The 22,613-nt window shown below is 34.7% G+C and overlaps 2 protein-coding genes across 2 annotated transcripts; one reads left to right on the top strand and one right to left on the bottom strand.

Moving 5' to 3' along the window:
- Positions 1–11,198: 11,198 nt before the first annotated feature.
- Positions 11,199–14,760, bottom strand: TRIADDRAFT_50730 (uncharacterized protein; the record flags this gene model as incomplete). The annotated part of the gene is made up of 14 exons (XM_002115561.1): positions 11,199–11,244; positions 11,340–11,410; positions 11,481–11,546; positions 11,623–11,761; positions 11,853–11,909; positions 11,948–11,952; positions 12,234–12,299; positions 12,394–12,465; positions 12,551–12,657; positions 12,814–12,868; positions 12,966–13,013; positions 13,309–13,368; positions 13,443–13,471; positions 14,703–14,760. 14 exons carry the CDS (start codon positions 14,758–14,760, stop codon positions 11,199–11,201), a joined length of 879 nt encoding a protein of 292 aa, XP_002115597.1.
- A 1,732-nt stretch (positions 14,761–16,492) lies between these two features.
- Positions 16,493–22,122, top strand: TRIADDRAFT_59477 (uncharacterized protein; the record flags this gene model as incomplete). Its single annotated transcript, XM_002115454.1, has 19 exons — positions 16,493–16,677; positions 17,877–17,985; positions 18,149–18,244; positions 18,396–18,533; positions 18,704–18,812; positions 19,354–19,538; positions 19,624–19,787; positions 19,873–19,946; positions 20,054–20,176; positions 20,252–20,362; positions 20,431–20,542; positions 20,629–20,771; positions 20,861–20,941; positions 21,010–21,104; positions 21,183–21,297; positions 21,383–21,484; positions 21,582–21,644; positions 21,720–21,861; positions 22,011–22,122. 19 exons carry the CDS (start codon positions 16,493–16,495, stop codon positions 22,120–22,122), a joined length of 2,259 nt encoding a protein of 752 aa, XP_002115490.1.
- Positions 22,123–22,613: the final 491 nt, after the last annotated feature.

Here is a 22,613-nt window from a genome sequence, read left to right on the forward strand (position 1 = left end):
CAGAAGCATTCGTCCGAGTAACGCTGGAGAATATTGCAGTAATTATTAATTAATGCCGTCTAGAATGCTAATTAGGTCATACCGGTACTGATCAAACAAGTAAACAATAATAGAAATACAATTCAGTGCAGTATAATACGAGTATACAACAGTGAATTAATAATATAATGCCATATCTAACTTCAAGCATTCAGTGCTATTGAAATCTCTCAGCGGATGATTATGATTTGCCACGTTGATAGATAAAAAGAAGATTATTGTCAAGGAAACAAGCAATTATTAATGCACTTACCTGCATATTTTAAAACTCCAGTTGAGAAGGCTAATTATTGTTACAATGCAAGCACCTTCTTTGTTGCTATGTTGCAGCGGTAGGCCATACAACATACAGTACCTATCTAGTTGGGGGCATCTTGCCATCCCCTCTCCTTTTAAGCCTATATGCCATGAAACATGAATAAATGTTATAGCACTTACGTTGATGTACTACATATGAAAAACATTTACATAATTTATTAAGCCATGATAGGTCAAGTTTAAAGGCATGAAAGTTTATGTTTGTAAAGCGAATATTTCTCGAGTGTTAATAGTGACTTCTCCTTGAAACTTTTGCGGACTTGTGACATTAGTAGAAGAAGTACTAACTCGTACCATGACAAGTTTTAATAGATCGTTATATCGTGTTGTGTCAAATTCTTTATGATGAGACTTAACGAAAATAAGCGATACCTGACCATAAATGGTAGTGAAAGGAATTTGAGATAATTTGAATCACTGGCGACTCGAGGCCAATGGATTAGTTAAACGATAGTATCTGACGGTAAAATAGCTAGATACACTAGACGAAAGAATTAGATGGATAGCAGTATCGATAAAATCTGCTTAAGACTAGAATAGAATAATATAGCAATGACCGATAAGTAAATTAAGTACACACTAAAGACTTGAGATTAATGGATTGGTTAGGCGATAATATACGATGATAGAACAAGTGAATACACTTGAAAAAGAGCTAGATAGAAGTATCGATGAAATCTATTTGAGATTAGAACGGAATAATACAACGATAACCAGTAAATTCATTAAGTATGCTCCAGAAAGTCGCAATCAATAGATTAGTTAGATGATAGTATACGATGGTAAAACAGCTCTATACACTAGACGAAAGAACTAGGTAGCAGTATTGATAAAATTCGCTTAAGATTAGAACGGAACAAGATAGCGATTAAAGATATGTTTATTAAGTACACACTAGCGGCTCGAATTCAGTGGATTAATTAGACGATAGTATACGACAGTAAAGCAGCTGAATATACTTGATGAAAGAATTAGATAGATCGTAGCTTCGATGAAATCTGTTTGAGACTAGAACGAAATAATATAGCAATAACCAAAAAGTTAATTATGTGCACGCTGGAGACTCGAGATCAATGGATTAGTTAGACGACAGTATATAACGGTATAGCAGCTAAATAAATTAAATTTAATAAAAGAAATTAGATAGATAACAGTATCCGTGAAATCTGTTTGAGAATAGAACGTAGAGATACAACGATAACCAATAAATAAATTGATTTACTCAGGTCTTTACGCGAAATTAATTATATGTGTCGGGATAAAAACATCGTAATGTTGGATGTCATCCTGAAATATTTTGGCTACGATGTTACAGGATCTATTTCGATCCTTAATCTATAACTATCGGCCAATGGTAATAATTATCTACAATATTTAGATTATTTAATGATGCTTTTTGAATTTTTAACAGAATAACATAGGGTCCTAATCTTACGTAGAATATCGATAAACTAAACAGTGCAGTAACTCTTCTTGGGTAGTAAAGAAGGAATAGGGGACGACCACAAACCTGAAATAGATACTTTTAGAGTGGTATCCATTTCAACATCTTTTCCCATTTTGTCACACGAAAATAGCTTGATAAAAATCAAGATACCTTTTTGTATCATAGGAGATAATCATGTAAAGCAATTGATTCTATTCATGATCATAATTTTGAATAACTAACCGCGATAAATGTGCATTCTTCAATGTACTATAACGGTATCTATCGGTAAATACGCTAGAGACATTATCAATTATACCCTCTGCAATTCTATTAAAAGCGGTGTCTTTGGTCATTCTATTTATTCACGTTTTTGTGCATTAGCCCCTCGCTGTACTTAATCTGTAATTCAAGTTAAATTCATAAATTCATAAAAGAACGTATGTGATGATTTATTCAGTAAGCTGCTATTACTGAGTCATTCTTGAATCGTGTACTAGCATAATAACCTAGAAGCCTCGAAGACTATAAAAATTATGTTCGACACTTTAATGTTGGAATGTTATTAAATGCCTAAACTGTTTGTAGTTTCTTTTAGAACGCTAATACTGTGGTAAAGTACAGGCAATTAATAATTCTATATTTCGACTGTTATCTTGTACAGCATTACGATCAATCAAATGAGTGATAATTATATTTAATGAAATAATTTTTAATCTGTAAATGTTAGTCTTCGGTCATCGTATAGCGGTAATATAAGTATTTCTTGGTTATACACCTTAGCCAACGAATTTACTTACTTTTAACTTCTTCTCCTACTAATAAAATGACCTAAAATATAGTACCGTAATTTTTTTCTATAACCCGCAGCTCATGGACTACTAGAAATCTACGCTAGAAGTAATCCTTAGTTTTGTGTGCGCCTATTCTTATCTGCTGCTACTGCATTTGATATCACTTTATCAAAAACAGTACATATGATTTATCGTTGCGTGTAATAAAATTTTGACTTACAGAAACAGATTTCATAAGCCATATTGTCTATCATTGTAAATACTAATAGAGCTTTAGTAGTTCGGGTAATCTATGGCTATGAATAGACTTAACTGGTAAATAATTAGGAAAGCAGAATGATCCAATAAAACCTGATAGCTCATAGGTACGCTACTCAAATTGCAAATTATCGTGGAGGTCACATACGTGTCAAGGGAAGTTGGACGCTTGGCAAAAAACTGGAAATTTAGAGTATGTTATCGAATCAGCTTGATGAGCAGTTGCAATGAGACGTTACAAATAAACAGATTGCAATCGAATAACTTTAATTTATAAGCATTTCAAGAGGGCAGGAAATAAATTGGCTATCGTATATACTGAAGGTAAGTAGAGCGTTATTTATTCTCATTTGCTATAAAACTCGCCTTTATATTGCGAATGGATATTGTTAGATATAAAATTAAATAAAGTATATAAATTCAATTGATAAGTTACCAATATGGAGATGTGATAAAATATAATATCATAAGATGAAAATTATCTTTCAATATTTAAATGGATATTTAATCCTCGAAGCATATCAGTATCCCTAATTCTTTTACAACCATATATATGCAATGACTTTAATCTCTTACAATGTTTGACAAGATAAATTAAACTCTCGTGTGTTACATCCCTACAAAAGCTCAGTTTAATCGATTTTAAGGTGCGATAGCATTGGCTATTAGCCAAATCTTTGACACTATGAAAGATGAAAAGGCAACAAGATTAATTTAATGTGTACAATAAAGCAATATTTTAATAAACTAGAGAACAAATAAGCCGTAACAGTTCTACCTGTCCTATTCTACAAAATGAAATATGAGTTCTTCATTTTCTTAGAATAAGAGTTACTTTTTACTATCATTAATTTCATACCTGGATCTAGTAATATTTGTAGAGCTTAAGTCGAGAACTTCTAAGCTATGGCAGTGTTGTGCTATAACATTTATACTGTTATCCGTTACCATTTCACATCCGCAAATGTCCAGACATCTAAGTTGAATAGCGAAATTCTCATTAAATAAGGTATCAGACTACAAATGCTTGGTATCGCTTGTAGAGCATATCATTTTAAAAAATTAATTTGTACGAAATGCTTCATAAAGGGGAAAAATTACCTTATAGAAGGTCTATGTATTGCGAGCTCGTTCATCGCAATATCGGTAATTTTAGAGCACTTTGCTAAACTAATATCGCTTAATTTTTGCCAATTTCTCGCTAGAAATGATACGCAATCATCCGTTATCTATTAAAAAAGTATAAATTAACAATTATTAGCTTATTCCTATCAGTTATGCTCATTTCTAGTGATGTAATGACGCAAGATAAGATGTATTGATTGCACTTTAAAGATTTGTTCTGAAAAAGCAAATATGGAATAACGTGGTAAACAAATATACTTCTAAAAACAATATTGGTTTCGTAGGATGAGATAAAGCAAATACTTTACAGCGTACAAAATGACGTATCCTAATTTTACACTTGGTTATAAAGTAATAAAATTAACGTTTAAATATGCGTCTTAATATGCCGCCGCAAAAAAAGCTTTCATTTTAAGGTCTATATTATCGCAAGGTATAGATATAGACGTTATTTTATCTTTTTATACTAACCTGGCTGATACCGCGCAATCCAATTTTTTCTATATGCTTTAAGTTTGCTGCTAGTCTGCTAATGTCATCATTGCTAAGCTAAATGATTAGCAACAAAATGTACCACCATAGTGGTAATATTATTGAGATTAAGGTGATATTTGTCAAGTATTTACATCTGATACGAATTACTTGTAAATATCTTATAGAAGTTTAATAGTTTACCTTATAGCATTGCCCTAAATTTAGGGAAATAATATTTTTGCAGTTATAAGCAATCATTTTAGCAGCTTGCGAATCGATTTTTGAACAGCCGGAAATGTCCAAGTAGCAAATACTGATATATTAATGATTAAAATATGACAAATGATAAGATTAGATAAGAGCTAATTTATCTCATAATATTCATGAAAGCTATACTAAATTACAATAATAAATTAACGAGTGATAATTATACTCTTTAGTGTAAATGCTTTATTAAGTAATCATGACTTCAAATAAAGTAATGACGAGATTTGTGAATTCAATTTTTTAATAAAGATAATGCGTATCAATTCCTGGTTAAATTACAAATTAGAATTACGTTGGATCTTGATTGATGATGATATAACATTAAAACAAAATTTTTCATACATATTGCTTTCCATATGAATTGATTTAAGATTAATGCAATTAGTACTTATAGATATTTTGGTTTACCTATCTCCATGTCGGCTAGCAATCGTTGAAATTGTTCTATTGGAAATGTTTAGACATCCACTGAGATCAATGGATATCATACTAAAATGATAAACAAATCCGTAAAATTATATTTTAATTGGGCTCTTGTTGCATTTTACGATATTCCATCGAAGCGAAGACCTATATAACATCATGAACTCTAACTTACCTTTTGCAGCCTTCTAAAATAGAGATAATTCCGTCATCACTAACATTGCACTGTGAGCAATGGATAGTATGTACATTTGGACACCGAGTTGCTATATGAACTAAAACTTCATCGCCAATAGTTTCACTAGTTGTAGTAGGTACATAGGCCATGGTAAACTCCTAAAAGGAAGTTTATTAAAGAGTATTTAGTTCAGGCCTACAATTAATATTATCAATTAAATTAAATTTTGTCCGACCTGCAGTGAATCCGAACACTGGCGAAACAGTTGTCTTAATCCATCCACGGTAATGACCACGTTTGAGGATCTGGTTGCTCTGTTGCTATATTCTGATTCAACAACTTCCATTTGTGGTAAAGTTAGGCAAACAGGTTTCCTTCTTCCAATCGCTTTTAATGACATATTTGATAATGGTACATTTTTGGGTACAATAATTTCATTCCCTAAAGAAAGACCAATTCGAGCAATAAGAAGTTCAAAATAATAGCCATGACTGTACTAAGTTCTAATTATTAATTTCTATAATTGGCATCGCCTCATTAATTTAGGAGAAATAATTGTAATATATGATCGGAATTAATGTGATATATTATTAATTAAATTAAATGACTATGAAAGGTAATGTGCATTATCTATGATATACGTAAGCAATCAATTATTAAAACAGGTTGTTTCTCAAAATAATCATAATGTTATACTATCGATAATATATTTATATCGAGGTATGTTTATACGAGTATTCTTGATATACCTTACTCGTAGTCAGATTTTAAAATTTAAAATTTCGTTGCTTACAAGGTTTTTAAAGCTATATAGTCTACCTAAGGTACTTACATAATGCTGAATCATTAGCTATCCAATAAAGTCTTCGACATACCATGGAGCATTTGATTAACTCTTTTTGGGATATCTTACTTAATATCATGAGAAGTAATTCATCTGGTAGATCTAATAATGATAATGGGGAGTTCACAAGATTGTTATAATAATAGTCACTTAATCTTTTATTGGCTATTCTATTCCTATCGCTATGGTTGTCCTCTTCGGAAGTTAAGTCATCGGTAATGACATCATTAGGCTTGCTATGTTTTAAAATGGAAATAGTCTGATCTGGATAACCATGAGATGATTCATTAATAATAGCTGGATATAACGAGCTAGCAGGTGGATTAGATAACTCGTTAGAATTGAATGAACTCCAAGCTGTACTTGATTTTTGCCAATGTCGTTTATAATTTGAAAGTAGATTTTTAGATGATGTCATTTGCCCTTCATGATCACTTGTATCCAATATGGAATCATCTTCATCGGTAGAAAGTATTTTGGAACGATTACGAGAGTCAAGTGATTGTGAAGTTTCGTATCTTGCCTTTGCTTTGCTAGGTGTCTGACCGGGATTATGTGATCTTATGGGAGTTTTCTTAAAATAAGCTTCCGAATAAGATTTTTGCAATCTTGTTACGCTTACCTTGTCTTCGCGGCTATCTTGGTTGGTATCCGTTGAGGCAACATTGATCTCACGTTCAGCCTCTTTCGTCTGCAATTTATTATTGACTGGTATTGGATCTACTTCAGCTATAAAGCCAGGACTAACGGATATAATGGTAGTGCCACAATCTATGCAAAACATGCTATCATGATTACAATGGCTGCGACATGTTGGGCAGACTTTTACCACTTTATTTGTTGTCTGGCTGGGAGTCGGCGATATACTTGGCGATGCTTTAAAAAATTTTGTACTCTTTATAGCTGAGTCATAATCCTTATTTGTACTTGCTGTAGCTACTGATTGACTATGATCATTAATGGCCAGTTTATTATCTGTCACGGTAGAATAATCTTTCTTTGAAGTAGTTTTATTCGGTGATAGGGCAGAAGAAAAACTTTGAATTTTCTGTCTTGAATCAATATTCGTTTGATCCTTCATGGTGGATATCGGATCACTGAAATCATGACTGACTTTGTTGTCGTCGTCTATTCCCCATATGCTAGCAAGGGTAGAGTAATTGATCCGATTCTCCTTCCTTGGACTTCGCTGTGTCATAGGATCCGTATGTGACCAAGAAAATCGCTGTAAATTATCTAAGTCCTCATCATGACTGATTCCGTTCTCAGAATCCTCGCCCTCATAAGTTAATAACGAATCTTTAGGCGACCTAGCTGTAATGCTGTAGTTAGTTTCTGATTCTCTATGTGTAATAAATGCAACATTCTCATCCGAATTTTCACTATCTTCTAACTCCAATTCTGGTATTTCATTGTCTCGACTATATTTAAGATTTGTTGTATTAGGTACTCCAACATTAAGCACTCCCACGTTATCATTACGGGGTGCTGTTGACACCGAACGACTTACTGGAGCAGTGATACTTTCAGAAGGTTTCCTATACTCGGAACTTCCATGAGATTCAGAGCTTTGGCCAATCGAAGACATTTTATCATTAGTTTTGCTGGATTTTTTATTGTTTTGATTACTTTTACCAGCAGCTTTTGAGTCTGCTTTATTTACAGTTGTCTCCGCTCTTGCTGCGTTCTTGGCTAGATAGGCTAATCTTTTTTGCCTAATTCTATCCAAATCCTTTTCATTCCTTGGTGTTCTAGGAGTTTTTAAGTCTGATTTTTTATTGTTCAAAGTTGTAGCTGTTTTGCTTCTAATTGTTTCATTTTCCTCTGAGATGGTGCCATCTATAATCGGAGTTTCAGCATTTTTTTTTCTATTTTGATTGTCCCTAGAGTGAGAACGGACTGGCTGCAAGCTTGCTTTCAAATCGGTAGGCAAGTCATCAAAAATCTCTGCTGTAGAGCTTTGTCTGTTAACGGCGTTATATTTAGATCTTCTATCTTCGCGCATTATATCTTGTGAATCTGACACATTGCTAATTAAGTTTTGCTTACCATTATTCCTATTTAGTTTTAACTCCATACTATTTTCAACTTGGAGAGCATTATCATCTGTTAAATAATTTCTATTTTCTGGCCGTGCAGCAGTCAGCTTTCTTTGCTTGCGTTGTTGATATTCAACTGGGTTACTTTGATTAATATTCTGTCTTGTATTTTTTGAATTGTCGGTATAGTCTTGATCAAGATTAAACTCAGATAACTGCCGGTTTTGCTTTATTAGATGAGCATCTTTACGGTTACCTTTTTTAGATCTGGGGCTCAATTTTCGTTCCACTTTTACCTCTAATCGTTCTCTTTCTTTCTCAATACTTTTAATAATTTCTTTCCACTCTTCGAATTGGATTGATGTCTCGTCACTGTTATGAGATGGATGTTGTTGGTCTGCTACGTTGCTGCTTAAAGTATTCGAATTCTTACTTAAATCGGTTGATTTATGGCTACCTGCATAGTTTTCCAGTAAATTTCGTAGTGTAGGATCAAGGCGGTCCATATTTAAATCGCCAATCATGTTTTCAATGGATTTTGAAAATCGATAAGTGGTTATTTTATCTGAATCACTGTCTTCGTTATTTTCCAAGTTCTCAAGGTGTAAGTAATTCGATTTCGTTGCCCTTTCACTGCGATCTTGTACCGCTGCGTATAATTTCTTATTTGTATTTTTGCTCGATTGTCCTTTAAGAGATTGAATTTTAGCCGGCTTTTCCCTGCTATCTTGTTGTTCTTCTAATTCAAACTTGGATGTTAAATGCTTATCGTCACCATACTTAGAATATATTGCTCTATGGTCATATTGAGTGACAGGAGAATCATCATCTTCGTCATTAATATCCCACATATGATATCTTCGGGGTGTACCAGGTTCAGGCTTCGTTACAATATGTCTGGCATTATAATTATCATCATCGTATTGACTTACATTTTGATTTATTTCATAGCTTTGGCGTGGTGAAATCTTTACAGATTTATTTCTTTGTAAATTACTTATTTTGTTATTAGAGGTATCATTGTAGCTAGTATTTACCGAAGGCTTATATTTTGATTGAAGTATATTTTGATCGCTTTCTCGGTAGAAGCCCTCCTCGACTTTATCGTCTTCATAATGTCGATATCCAGCATGATCATTGATATTTTTGATAGGTGATGGTTGTCTTCTGTATCGACTCATTGAAAACTAATCTTGAATATCAAGTAAGGCAATGCTATCCTCACTGCTGATATCGGTTTCAATCTAATAGGGAATATCTCACTGAAATGGTGGATCAAATTATTTTCAACGTTTACGTGCAGCTTTAAACGTTAATTCTGCAGTTTCTATTTGGCAACATTCGCTGTAGGTAAATGAATGATTGATAGGTTATCAGACGATTCTTAAAAATTGAGACTCCAATTTGATTGCTGAGAAGTGGAATACTACTAGTGCCTCTTAATTTAACTAAATCAAGAAAACCGAATCAACCTTTTGCTTATATGATGCTTATACTCGTATTCTCTTCCAACCGCAGCTTATCAATCGGGGCTTAATCAATATCGATGGCTAAGCAGCCTCTTGTCTTGTACACACCTACTACGTCTGTCCGAAAGCCAAAGATATTCCAATATTAAACTGCATGCTATACAGAACAACATCCAGCGTAGTAGAATTATATTTCTGCAGTAAGGAGAATATAACGTTCAAATTATTTTACGGTTAAAAAATCCCCAAATTGCCATGGAGACCGAAGTCTACAGACGGAAAATACGGACGGCACCCTTCTAGTCTGAGACTACTGCCTACAAACTAGCTTACCAAAATGAAGTTCTTGGTGATGGACTACTAAAAAAGGTCTTTTAGTAGTTTATGGCTTGATTTAGCAGTGAATAAGACCTATATCTATTAAACAGTGATATGGAAAAGTGTAATTTATCGCCAGGTTGATACAGATGATGGAATCCTATGGGTAGCATTAGCTACTTATACAGTATGTCTCTGCAGCGTAGCTTATTATTGTATATCGATGACCTTCAACAGTAAAGGGTAGGGATACTAGTAAATGGCACTAATAAACTCATAGGTGGTATATTTGGTCATGAAAGTCTGACGTCTTGTAGCTGGCTTACTTGATACGAGTATATTATGATGCTATTAGTCATCGCACAATGAATTATATTTCAACTTTGCTACAATTAAATTTTCAACTTTTACAAAACTATATAGAAAGTATATGAAGGATCTGGCGAATAAATACGTTTAGCGAAGATACAATATTGCTAACAGAGTTTATAAGAGGCATTTAATACATTCTACAAACCAAATTGCAATATTAAATGAGTATGTTTCGACAAGATTTACTAATGATGTTTCGTTGCAACACAGCTCAATTTGTTTATTTTATATCCAAGACGTTATCATACAATTTTCGCAATAGTTTTCGAATATTTTAGAATAAGATTTTTTTTCCATCATGTTGTTACTAATGTAACTGGTATTGTGCTTTCGGAATATAGGGTACACTATATGTACAAAGCAGTGATATTCTTCACCGTACTCAATTTGATTATTGGTAGAGAACGTGGTACAAGGTTAATTTTTCGGCTAATTGATAATATTGGAGTGAATCATATTAAAAAGATGTCTTGCATGGCTTGACAGGATACAAGTAATAGTTATCCTACGCATACATACTTTCATACAAGTACATCGTACGTTACGAATTTATAATGGTAAGAAGTTGATTGTCAGTCTAGTCTAGGCTACAATCATGCATGCTTGATTATAAAGTGGGTCTTTGCTAATAGTTAGTAAATCGGTTAACAGTATCATAAAGAGTAGCTCTACATCTTCTAGTAGTTTGTGGCCAGGTATTTCAAGAGCATTTAGGATGTGATTTAACTACTGAAGCACTATCTCAAATTGAGACTTAATTCATGTGGAAATTGTCTTCCAACTTTGTTGAAAGCTATAAAGGTACTATTTAAAAATGCTGACGATGATGTACCCGTAATGGAGCATAGTTTCAATTAATCTATCTGCATAGCCGATGGCTTGTGATTTTTCATGTATCGCCTATAAAGAGGGTATTAAGCGGTAAGTAAATTAGAATAGAATTAGAAAACGCAGTATGCAGTAATTGTCATATTTGAGTAGCCAAGGATACTCACCTGTACATTTTGTATTTGTTACTGCTTGCGTTCTTGACCCTCATGTCTTCTTCCATTTCAGCCGTGAATGTCTGGATAGAGTAATAAAACTGCATCCTGAAGCTGCTTAAATATCAATATTGTAGTCCTAAATATTCAAACCTTAAAATTTTCATCAATCCATAATTCTCTACTCTCAAAATTTGACTGCTTTTCTGCCGGTAAAGACTTAATCCATAGGATAACTTGGTTAATGATCAACTTTATTACTGATAGAATTAGTAAGAATACGCTGTCTACTTACTTCCCATTTCGTTGCAGAAAGACCTAACTTTTTTCTAGTGAGGTAAATTCGTTCTTCTGGTCCGTAGGGTTCTTTATTGACGTTAAATTTCCAAAGCCAACGCAAGTACCAGAAGATGTATTGAACTATGTAGAGAGGACTATGAAAGCAATCAATTTAGCACCAAAACAGATCAAATTGAATTTGTTACATGTATTAGGGTCATAATGGAAAGTAACATATGTATTTACCTAAAACAAAGCTGAAAAAATAAAACATCGAATACTGAAGGTTTTTTGTAGCCACCTCTATAGATAACGATTACCAATAAAAATTTAGTTTTTACATCATCTCTATCAATACAAACAGTCTCTAGATATGCTCTCAAACAATACTATACGCCTGGCGACCTTATGTCTAAAGATTCTTCAAGGACTTGTCGTAAAATTTGCTCTTCTTCTGCTCTGATCTCTTCCTGACATGTGATTATTATCATTTAGAACTTTTATTATATAACTACGTTAGAGCAAAGTATTTATTAATAACACTTAATAAATCTATTTCTACGATCGCATACACTTTTTGTACACTACAGACGGCAAGTATACATGCAGAGATTAGGCAAAAATTACCTTCGACCTTTTGCCCTTTTTCTTTGAAGTATTCCATAGGCCCTTACTTTTAGCTACTTCTATAGCCTAATACATCAGGGAAATATTTTTTTGCTGTTAAGACGTCGATGACAGAGAACTAAAGCTCTCTAGACAATATTACGCGATCAATGTTCTTTACCTGATTTCTATATCTTTGATCTCTTAGCGCGTACTTGATGGCGTCATTATATCTATTTAGTCCTGCAAGATACTAAAGTATGCATGTATCATTAGTATTGATTTGTCAGTAAACCCAAAAATTGTCCTTTATTGAAGAAGTGCCCATAGTTAGTTACCTGTATCAGTGAAACTACCGTAACTGTGACCATAACCACAACTCTGATATCAACCTTGGGAGATACACGCTTCTTGTAGTATCGGTAGTAGTGACGATATACCAGGTCTTACAGTAAAATGATATGTATTATTACTAGGCAAATTTAATATTGATGTAATAAAATATCATTCTTGCACGTATTTTTGGCAGCTTACTTATAGGTCATGACAATGGCTCTACTATGGTTATCAACTATCTTTAATTATCTATCATTGCACAAACCTGGATTGTCAAGCATGTAATCATAGTTATTCCTTTCTTCGTCATCTTTTAATATCTGCAGAATAATTTGCAATGAAATATCAGTCTCTCGCTATTTGAATTTTATTACCGAAGAAAGGATAGCCTAGGTTCGTGTAAACAATAAGTTATACCTCATAAGCTTTAGCGATGAGTCGAAACTTTTGTTCAGCGTCTTTACCCTTGAAATGGAAAATGGAAAATGAGCAGATAACCATGGTCCATGGATAGATTGTACAAAGAGTAGTCCATAGTAATCTAATTTATCTAACATTATATAAGTACTACTGGTAGTACTATTATGATTCTAATATTTTATTTGACATTATGCCTAGCCAGATTCAGTTTCTATCCATTTTAGTGGCATTTAGCATACTTTATTGACAGTTGTACACTATCAGTACGATTACCCATACGTTGGTATTGATTGCAGCAAAGCTTAATTTCATACCAGCACAGCGTTAATTAGTACTGCACCTTATAAATATCAGGATGGTATTTCCGTGCCATACGTCGATACGCTCTTGCAATAGTTGCCTATCATAGAGGAACGAATTGCTATCAGATTGTGAACTGTAACGATCAAGCCTTAAACCAAGCAAACGGCCTACCTTGACATCACCCCGTTTGACTCCAAGAACTATATATTAACAAATTAATTCAATCGATTAGGATATTCAATGTTTTAGTAAATGTATAACTAGGATAGTATCCACGATCTGCTTGACGTAAACCGTTCGTGGCTGGTTTTGACATGTCGAGCAATGCAAGTAGGGACTTGGTTTGCTTGCTTAAATTAATTAATCCATGCGTGGAAATGGTGTCTATTTATGGCAGAGATACGCGTGGTAGAGTATTCTACAAATACGGCGATATAACCTGTTCTAAACCTTCCCACAAGCATTTTAACATGTATAGTATAGTACCAAGCAATGCATGTAGGAAGTTACTTCGTATTAATTGCATGCAGTATGTATGGAAATAGCGCATTCTTTGTTTCGATGGTATTCTTGAATATGATTTATATATGACTTATGCTATTCTTTACCATACTTTTGTATAACTAACATCAAATATCTGGCAATTATGGTTCAAGTGCTGTACACAGTAAGAACGGAGTTACAGCTCTCAACCGCAATCCAATATTCTATCATCTTTTCCATCCAATCTTGCAATACTTTTATCGAACTACAGTGTCTATCTATCATACTACTATCAATAGAAGGAAAGATAACTAACATCCAATATCTGGCAATTACGGTTCAAGCGCTGTACACAGTATGACTAGAGTTGCAGCTCTCAACCGCAATCCAATATTCTATCATCCTTTCCATCCGATCTGGGAATACTTTCATCGAACTACAGTATCTATCGATCATGCTACTATCAATAGGAAGAAAGATAACTAACATCCAATATCTGGCCATTATGGTTTAAGTGTTGTACACAGTATGAACGGAGTTACAGCTCTCAACCGCAATCCAATATTCATTCTATTATCCTTTCCATCCGATCATGCAATATTTTCATCGAACTACAATTTCTATGTATCTATCGATCATGCTCCTATCAATAGGAGGAATGATAACTAACGTCCAATATCTGGCAATTGTGGTTCAAGTGCTGTACACAGTATGACAAAGACTGGAGTTCTAGGTCTCAACTGCAATCCCATACTCCATCATCCTTTCCATTCGATCTTGCAATACCTTTATTGAAGTACAGTATCTATCGATCATGCTATTATCACTAGGAGGAAAGATTGCAGATCAAGTAGTTTCAGCAGACAGATACATAGAAGTATGATCGCAAGATACCGTTTGGATTAGGCTGGATATTCAAGAAGAAGAATTTCTCAAGAATCAACTTACCGTCGTAGCAATTTTGCGAGCCGCAATATAAATCTTCTACTAAAGCGTCAACGGTCATGGGTAAGAAGGCAAGTGTTCCAACCACGATTATGCCTATCAGCCACTGTTTTGTCCATCCATTAGACGCCATCATCTTTATTCATGTACAGTATATTAATGGACTACAAATATGTAGGAAAGATATTCAGTTAGAAGACAGCAATTTTCCGATCGGCAGACCTCAGCAGCTTTGGCAGGTCTTGCACCTTGGTGCAGTGTGTCACTTCACTCACTTGCAACCAATCCAATTTGACTTCAATTGAAAGTTGACATCCAGAACCCAGTGGTCCAGTAAGTGAAGTAACAGTCCATAGTCCATGCACTTGATGACGGTGTCATATCACCCATGACCACGTACTCGTCAGAGTGACATTATTTCTGCTCGCGGCTGATACCGTGTGGTATTCCACTGCTTATAAGTGTCGGATGGACTAGAAGAGACTGGCACGTCAGAGTGACATCATTTCTGCTAGCACTTTATGATCTATCGTATTGCATTGAAGAATACTGTTTGCCATGATGGATGGTCATAGGACATAACCATAGTTTTAGACAGTGACGCCTTATTACAGTACAGTACTGGACGTCTCAGATCTCGACAGTATTCTTCTACTGTACTGTACGTTGCAAAAATCATGTCACTACTTACAGTATAGTACGATATTATTTCCATACCTAAGATCAATTTTTGTTACTAGTACAGTAGTACTATCAAAAAACGAAGACTCTTTCGTACTGTACACTACAGTGTACAGTACTGTACAGTACTGTAATTCGAACTGCTTCATACTGTACTGTACAGTACAGTACATAGTAGAAGAATACTGTACGTTTTACCTGGACTGGAATTCCTTGGACGGACAGACATTGGCCAACTTTGGCCGACAAATGGTGTCCAACACTTCATGATGACAGTACTTGAACTAAAGTATGCAGATGGCCGATTCGTAATTGACTGATTTTTTCTAAATGAAGTGATATGACATTGTTATTCTATCGCCTGTTACTAAGTTCTGCTTGGAAGCAGTAGCTTCAGATCATCAATATGACTCAAATGGATACGAATGATCTAGAAAACAGACACGGAAGATCCATACTGAAGAATGAATTCTTTTTCCATGTTTTCGGCCGCATTGACTATCAAGAGTCCATCCATCCGAGTCCAACTCTACACTATTGCCAGTGGGATACCGTAGTTCCAGTAGTCCATCCGTCCATGGTACCGGACATAAGCTTTCTGTCGGCGTGGAACACCGACTACTGGACGTACAGTACAGTACTGTATAGTAAGCCAAATACAGTACAAGAGTCCATCCATCCGAGTCCAACTCGATACTATTGCCAGTGGCCTACCGTAGTTCCAGTAGTCCGTCCGTCCATGGTACCGGACATAAGCTTTGTGTCGGTGTGGAACAACGACTACTGGACGTACAGTACAGTACTGTACATTGTACAACACAGTATAGTAAGTCAGATAGAGTACATGAGTCCATCCATCCGAGCCCAACTCGATACTATTGCCAGTGGCCTACCGTATTTCCAGCCGTCCACCCGTCCATTTCACCGGACATAAGCTTTCTGTCGGTGTGGAACACCGACTGCCGGACGTACAGTACAGTATAGTAAGTCAGATACATTACAGTACTTCTGTAAAGTACAGGACACTAGACGTATTACAAGACCAACTCTCTCTGAGGAGGACACACAAAGAATTCCAGTGCAAGCGGCAAAAGCGTTTCTCCGATATAGCAATGGAAGTCAACGTATCATGTTATTGTATATGGCCAGAGGAAAAGGAAAATGGACTTACTAATGGTATCCATACCAGAAGTAACTGCCTAGCTCGTCATACAGTGTCTAGTGGCTGGTCCAATCGTAATTTATTAGCCTTTTCTGCTTCCAGCAAGTCCAAGTTGGAAGATTCAATCAATTCCGAGTGAGTCAATCGTCTTCATTCCTTCCTTTTCAGCCAAGTTATTCATAGGCTTTCTATGAAAGTAGAAGGAATGGAGACCATCGAATCTTTTCATATTTGCTGATGTGCTATTTTAATGCTGCTAGCTAAGTGGTGTTGTATTGAAAGTACATTAGATTCAAATCAGCTTTGCAAGTATACAATAACAACGGTGCTATGGAAGACAGTACAGTCATTGCAAATCATCTTCTTGGCATGCTGTCTCCATGGTTATCTAGTGCCTTGCAATGTGGAATCATGATGTGCATGATAGCACAGCATGACTAGCGATAAAATCAGTGTATTTTCATGGTGATATCGATCTCTTTAGTCTGGTATAGCATACCTCATGTTGGTTGGGATAGAGCTAAAGCTATAGCTTTATACGCCTAATTGAGGTATATTGTAAAACCGACTCTAGAAGGTAAAACAACAACGTCATGCTGCCTATAGTGCACCTGATGAACACGTAACAGGATAATATCTACTTTTTCCAGTCTGACTACAGTTTAACTAAACGCCTGTCGTCATTTGGAAATTTGTTCCTGATATACTGTACTGTATATACAGTAGTGCAAAAATCGGTCTATTCTTCCACTTATTGGCTGGATTATGGTCGTAGATAAACTTACCGTAGGATTAGAACTTAAATTTTGATCTGTTATTCTACCAGATATTTTAGTTGGTCATAGGAATGCTAAGGTTTAGGTACAACTACATCATCCGGTGCAATCGATAATATCATACAGGATGGAATTAGTCATTATCAAAGCCATTAGTATTGGAAACTTTGCAATTGCATATTAACATTGAAGATGCTATAGTCGTCTCAATTCGACAATTTTATCAACTCCCTAATTTTAGTCTTCCCGCATCCTTTTCAATTCATTTGGTTAACCTGGAGGAACCTTGGCGAAATCATAGGTATAGATGCGGTACTTAGTGATGACTAGTTGCTGATTGATATTATTTACTTATTAAACTAGAGGCAGTATCACATCGAATATACTCTACTATATGCGTTAAACTTGAATTAAATTGAATGCCATAAGTTAAATTTGTAGTCATTGACCTTTTTCAATCATTTCTTCATTTCCCAATATACTACATGGGTCATTGCTTTCACTTGGCTTGATCTATGCGAATGAATAGCAACGTCTATTTTTTTCTATCTTTGATAGCTTTGTTTCTGAACATGTATCGGAGATAATTCAACTTGCCTGGGATTCTCATGGTACTCGATTATTATCTGCTGATAGCAATGGAATAATTAAAACTTGGCAAATGCAAGTAAGGAAACGGATGAATAGTTTTTACAAGTATTAGTATTATTGGAAACCTTGTGATCCTGTGATAAAAGTGCTTGTAGAAGTGAACTATTAATTATGAAGAAACGTCTTCCTTTACTGACAGATATTGATTAATATCATATATGTTATACCAAATGGCTTAGGATAACTTTATAAATCAGTGGAAATGTACTTCCTCTAATGATCTTGGAGAAGGTGAACATGTACGAGCTGTTCGCTGGTTAGATACCTCAGCTAAGGTAATACTAATAATTTTATCAGCAATATCATTAAACACATCCAGGTAGCGGCTACGGTCTATGATTTTTGCCTTATGCCGGTGTTATACAGTACGCCCCCACCCGTATGATGTTAAATCTAATCGCTTATTATCGTTCATTGATGATGTAGGAGCATTACATTGATAGCAAGTGTAAAGATAAAGAATCCTTTTTTGAGAAATTTCCGTATGCAGTTAAGAAGACTCCATTCGTCCGATATGGAGGTCGTCCAACGCAAGCCTGGATTGCAATTACTGCAACTGGAATGGTAAAAAATGTTTTTTTTCTTAAATATAATTTTCTTGAATCCTTCTTTTTCTATTCAATTGTTTTACAGTAGTAATCGATACTGTCGTTGCTATAAGTTTTGCATGGCTGGCCGTATTTGCATCGATTCATCCTAAAAATGATTTAATTGTGACCTAACAAATTTACTAGATTTACGTCACAGTGCTTGATCCAGTTACTAGAGGTAAACTCCGACTAGATTTACCTAGTGGCTATCGTCTTTGTATTAGCAGTGCTGATGTAACGTATAATTATCAGGGTAAGTTTAATTCTAGAATGTTATATTGTAGAGACACTATTTACTACTAAAACGGTGATACTATAAACGCAACGATTTATTTGTCCAATTTACCAAATGTTGCTATCGTGAATTTATCATACTACAGATTCTACATTCCTTGCTGCAACCAGCAGTGGTCGTAAGGGCGATCCAGTGCAAATATTTTGTATAAAAGCTCAGTTAGACTCAGACAATCCGGATAATATCCTTTTATTTCGATGCTATTACTTTTAATTAATCCATTTTAAATACGAAGCCGTATCATATATTGCAGAACTATGTTGGTGATAATGCGTTACTTAAATATATATTTCCTTAATCACTACTTACGGCCTATTCAGTTGAGTGCAGAATTAAAAGCTTGTATCAATACTGATTCTGATGAAGAAAGAAATGCAATCCCAAAAGGTTGACGGTTTATAAGAAATTTTTTCATTGCTCTTACTTTCTTACGTATGCAGTGATTATATAACGAACTATTCAATGGTTGCATTTATAATTTTTAAATTTGGTACTACAGATTCTTTCGTAGACCAAGTCAGATTTCTACCGCAAGATGCAAAATCAGCGCCTGCTCTACTGGTTTTATCATCAGGCTATTCGCAAAGTACCATACAGTTATTTACCTTAACTACGGAACCAGTATTAATCCACAGCGCATTTAATAACCCTAACCTTGCTGAACGTGATATTCCAGTCGAGGAGGTAAAAATACTTTCATTTGTTATGTACTAAATTTAAATTTCCAAGAGTGGTAGGTGATACGGTAAAACATTTTTATCTCAACAAGATCTGGTCCTGCGCTGCTATATATCCTTGCGGTGAAAAAGTTAGCTGCTTTTCATTTTCTACATTTCCAATTGCTCCCTCATCCGGTGACGCAGATTATAGTAAGAACGCTAACTCGCATATAATGTTGGCTTGTCAGAAAGGAAACTTGATTTTACTGAATCGGTGCGTTAGAAAATTTCTAGTATTTATTTCGTCTTTTCATGTGCTCTGATTGTATGTGTCATTGTTTCCTGTATAAATTCAATAGAAGCTCTTTAAGTATTGCAGCGTGTTGTAATACCCCATTTGGAGCTGTTGATGATCCTTTGGATTGGGCATTCGGTAGTTTATTAGAATTCCTTAATTATAATCATTTTCACAAAGAGCTTGTAGTTGCTAAACGAGAAGGCTATTTTAATGTATCGTTTGTGTCATGTGTTCTATTGTAGGATCTGACCGAACTGTAAAAAGTATCAGTTTCTCTCCCTGTGGTTTGTGTACTGCTGTAATAAATGGTAGAGGAGACGTTGCAATTTGCAGAATTCGCTTGTCGTCTTCGTTTGACAATTCAGGTAAGATACGTTAGCGTAACTGCATTTACTTAATCCTTAAAGGTATTAATAACTTTAAAATTTGTATACTTATAGGTAGTGAATGCTTTAGCTGCTATGTCACATTGTTAGAATACTGTCTTACTACTGGTATAGAGTATTGGGATATCTTACATTCTATTTCTGCAACCTTTGGTCCTAGCATTGGTAAGTATTATCCTAGCGTTTGTTAAGGATTCGTGTTATCTCTTCATTAATATTGGTTCCCTTCATAGATGTAGTATCCAAAATGATAGCTTATATCAAGAATGATCTTTCTAAGCAAGCTCAGCCACTTCGAGAATCACTTCAGTTGCGTTTTGCAGTAATGTGTGCAGCACTATACCGGTAAGTTTAGAACCGACGCCTGGTACTGATTATTTGTAGTTAATTAAGCCTGTACATATTTTTGATTACTATCTGTATACATCTAGCTATGGATCGGATGAACATGGCCGTTTCGTCGATCAACGATGTCGTATAATTTTATACTGTATATGCAAATTTTTACACTTCGAAATACTGCATAAGTACCAGTCTAAGAATACTGAAAGTAACCCTATCTTAAAACTAGAAGGTGTGTTCAGAAAATTTTACAAGAAATGATGATATATTTATACTTGAATATGACTTACTAATACATTGAAATAACATTACTATGTTTAGACGCTTGCAACAGTGACACTGATGGAAATTTAGCAGCTACAGTGTCACGATTAGAAGCTACCGAATATGTACTTAATCCTGGTATGGCTTACATATTGCACAGTTGCTGGAATAGATAAGATTAATAAAATTTCTCTTCGCTTCCACAGGCGTTATCCATCACGTCCGAGCAATGATTGATTGGATTGGAAACTACGCTTTATTATTAGCTGCTACCGTATCCGCACGGGAAATTATACAGGAGGTTAGCAAAAATGCTCTCAACATATATCATAATTTTCTACGCCATTGCTCAGTATAAAATCGTTCGATGTCACCGTAGGCTTATGGAGTAACAGACATGGAAGTCGTGCGCAACTTGCGCATGTTGCTATTACTAGTAAGTACCTGGGGACAGGGGAATGCGGCCTTTTATCCACGATTTTATCCTCAATCAGGTATAGAATAATTTTTAAATAAATGTTATATCTATTAGTCATTTATTCTTGAAGTGATAACTCTTAATAACTATTTGTATAATAGATCCGGTGCCAAGTTTATCTACAATTTATCGAATATTAACCAAAGTCTGGATGTGTTACAAGAATGATAACAAGTTGGATAGTATCATCCAATATTTATCAGGTAAAGACTATCGTGTGAGTAATTTCATTTTTCTTATATAAATTGCGCATGTAACTAACTTTATATAACTATAATATCAACGTTATTGACAACGTAGATAAGGATCAACTGCCATCATTGCAGTCACTTATGGACACTAGAGGAGCTTTCTTATGTATTTGTAAGTGATTAATGACATCGATTATATGGTCATACTTCGCGTAAGTTAGTTGACCTACTGTAAATAATTTTGCAGCTGATAGGTTACTTTTGGGTCCAAATATCGCTTTCTTCCGTTTTGGAGAAAATCCATCCACTGAACCTAACATGCGCTATGATGTTATCAGATTGATGGCAATCAATCCATTTTATAACGAGAACTTAAGGCAGTGTGTCAGGTATGCAAAAATAATCTATATACTTCTGACGTTATTGCAATATCCATCTCCTTACTTTATTTATGTTTTTCTTTATTAAATTTGAATTAAAGATACGGTAAATAACGTAATTCAATTTATATGGATATGAATGTTGGATTATAATTTAGGTGCGGTGGCTTAAGCATGATAACTATGAATTCTTCCATTGACGATAACTACAATTGGAATAGTAGATGGATTGCGAAGTGTATTTGTGGTGGATCATGGTTTAAGTTATAGCACCATTATCTGCTGGTGTTTATCTGCGAATTAGAAAATTATTGTATCAGATTATTATCCGATACCTATACTGTTAATTATAATATATTTACTTTAAAAAGTAGGTACATGCTGGAGGTGTTATAAAACTTTATAGCCATTGAAAATTTTACGGCACTGATGCTCAATGACTTGAAATTTAAGCTTTAGTATGTTACACAGCTTAACTTTCAATTTTTGTAACTCAAACTTTAAGCTGTAACAACTTAAATTACTTTTCGAATGTTGATATATTTGACCTATTGAAGAAATAGCGTTGTAAATATAACATTATTATAAGATACGGTTAGTATAATTTCCAAATTGTCCAATGCGATAAAAGTACAGCTATATAACAGTAAATCTTTAGAGAATTCTTGACTGTAACACTGCACCTTACATCTAATTGTAAAGTTCACAGTACATGTGTTAATGATGTGCGTTACCTTTAGGTAGATGATTATGTAAAATAA

This window comes from Trichoplax adhaerens, genomic scaffold, assembly GCF_000150275.1.
Source record: "Trichoplax adhaerens TRIADscaffold_11 genomic scaffold, whole genome shotgun sequence".
Lineage (NCBI taxonomy): Eukaryota > Metazoa > Placozoa > Uniplacotomia > Trichoplacea > Trichoplacidae > Trichoplax > Trichoplax adhaerens.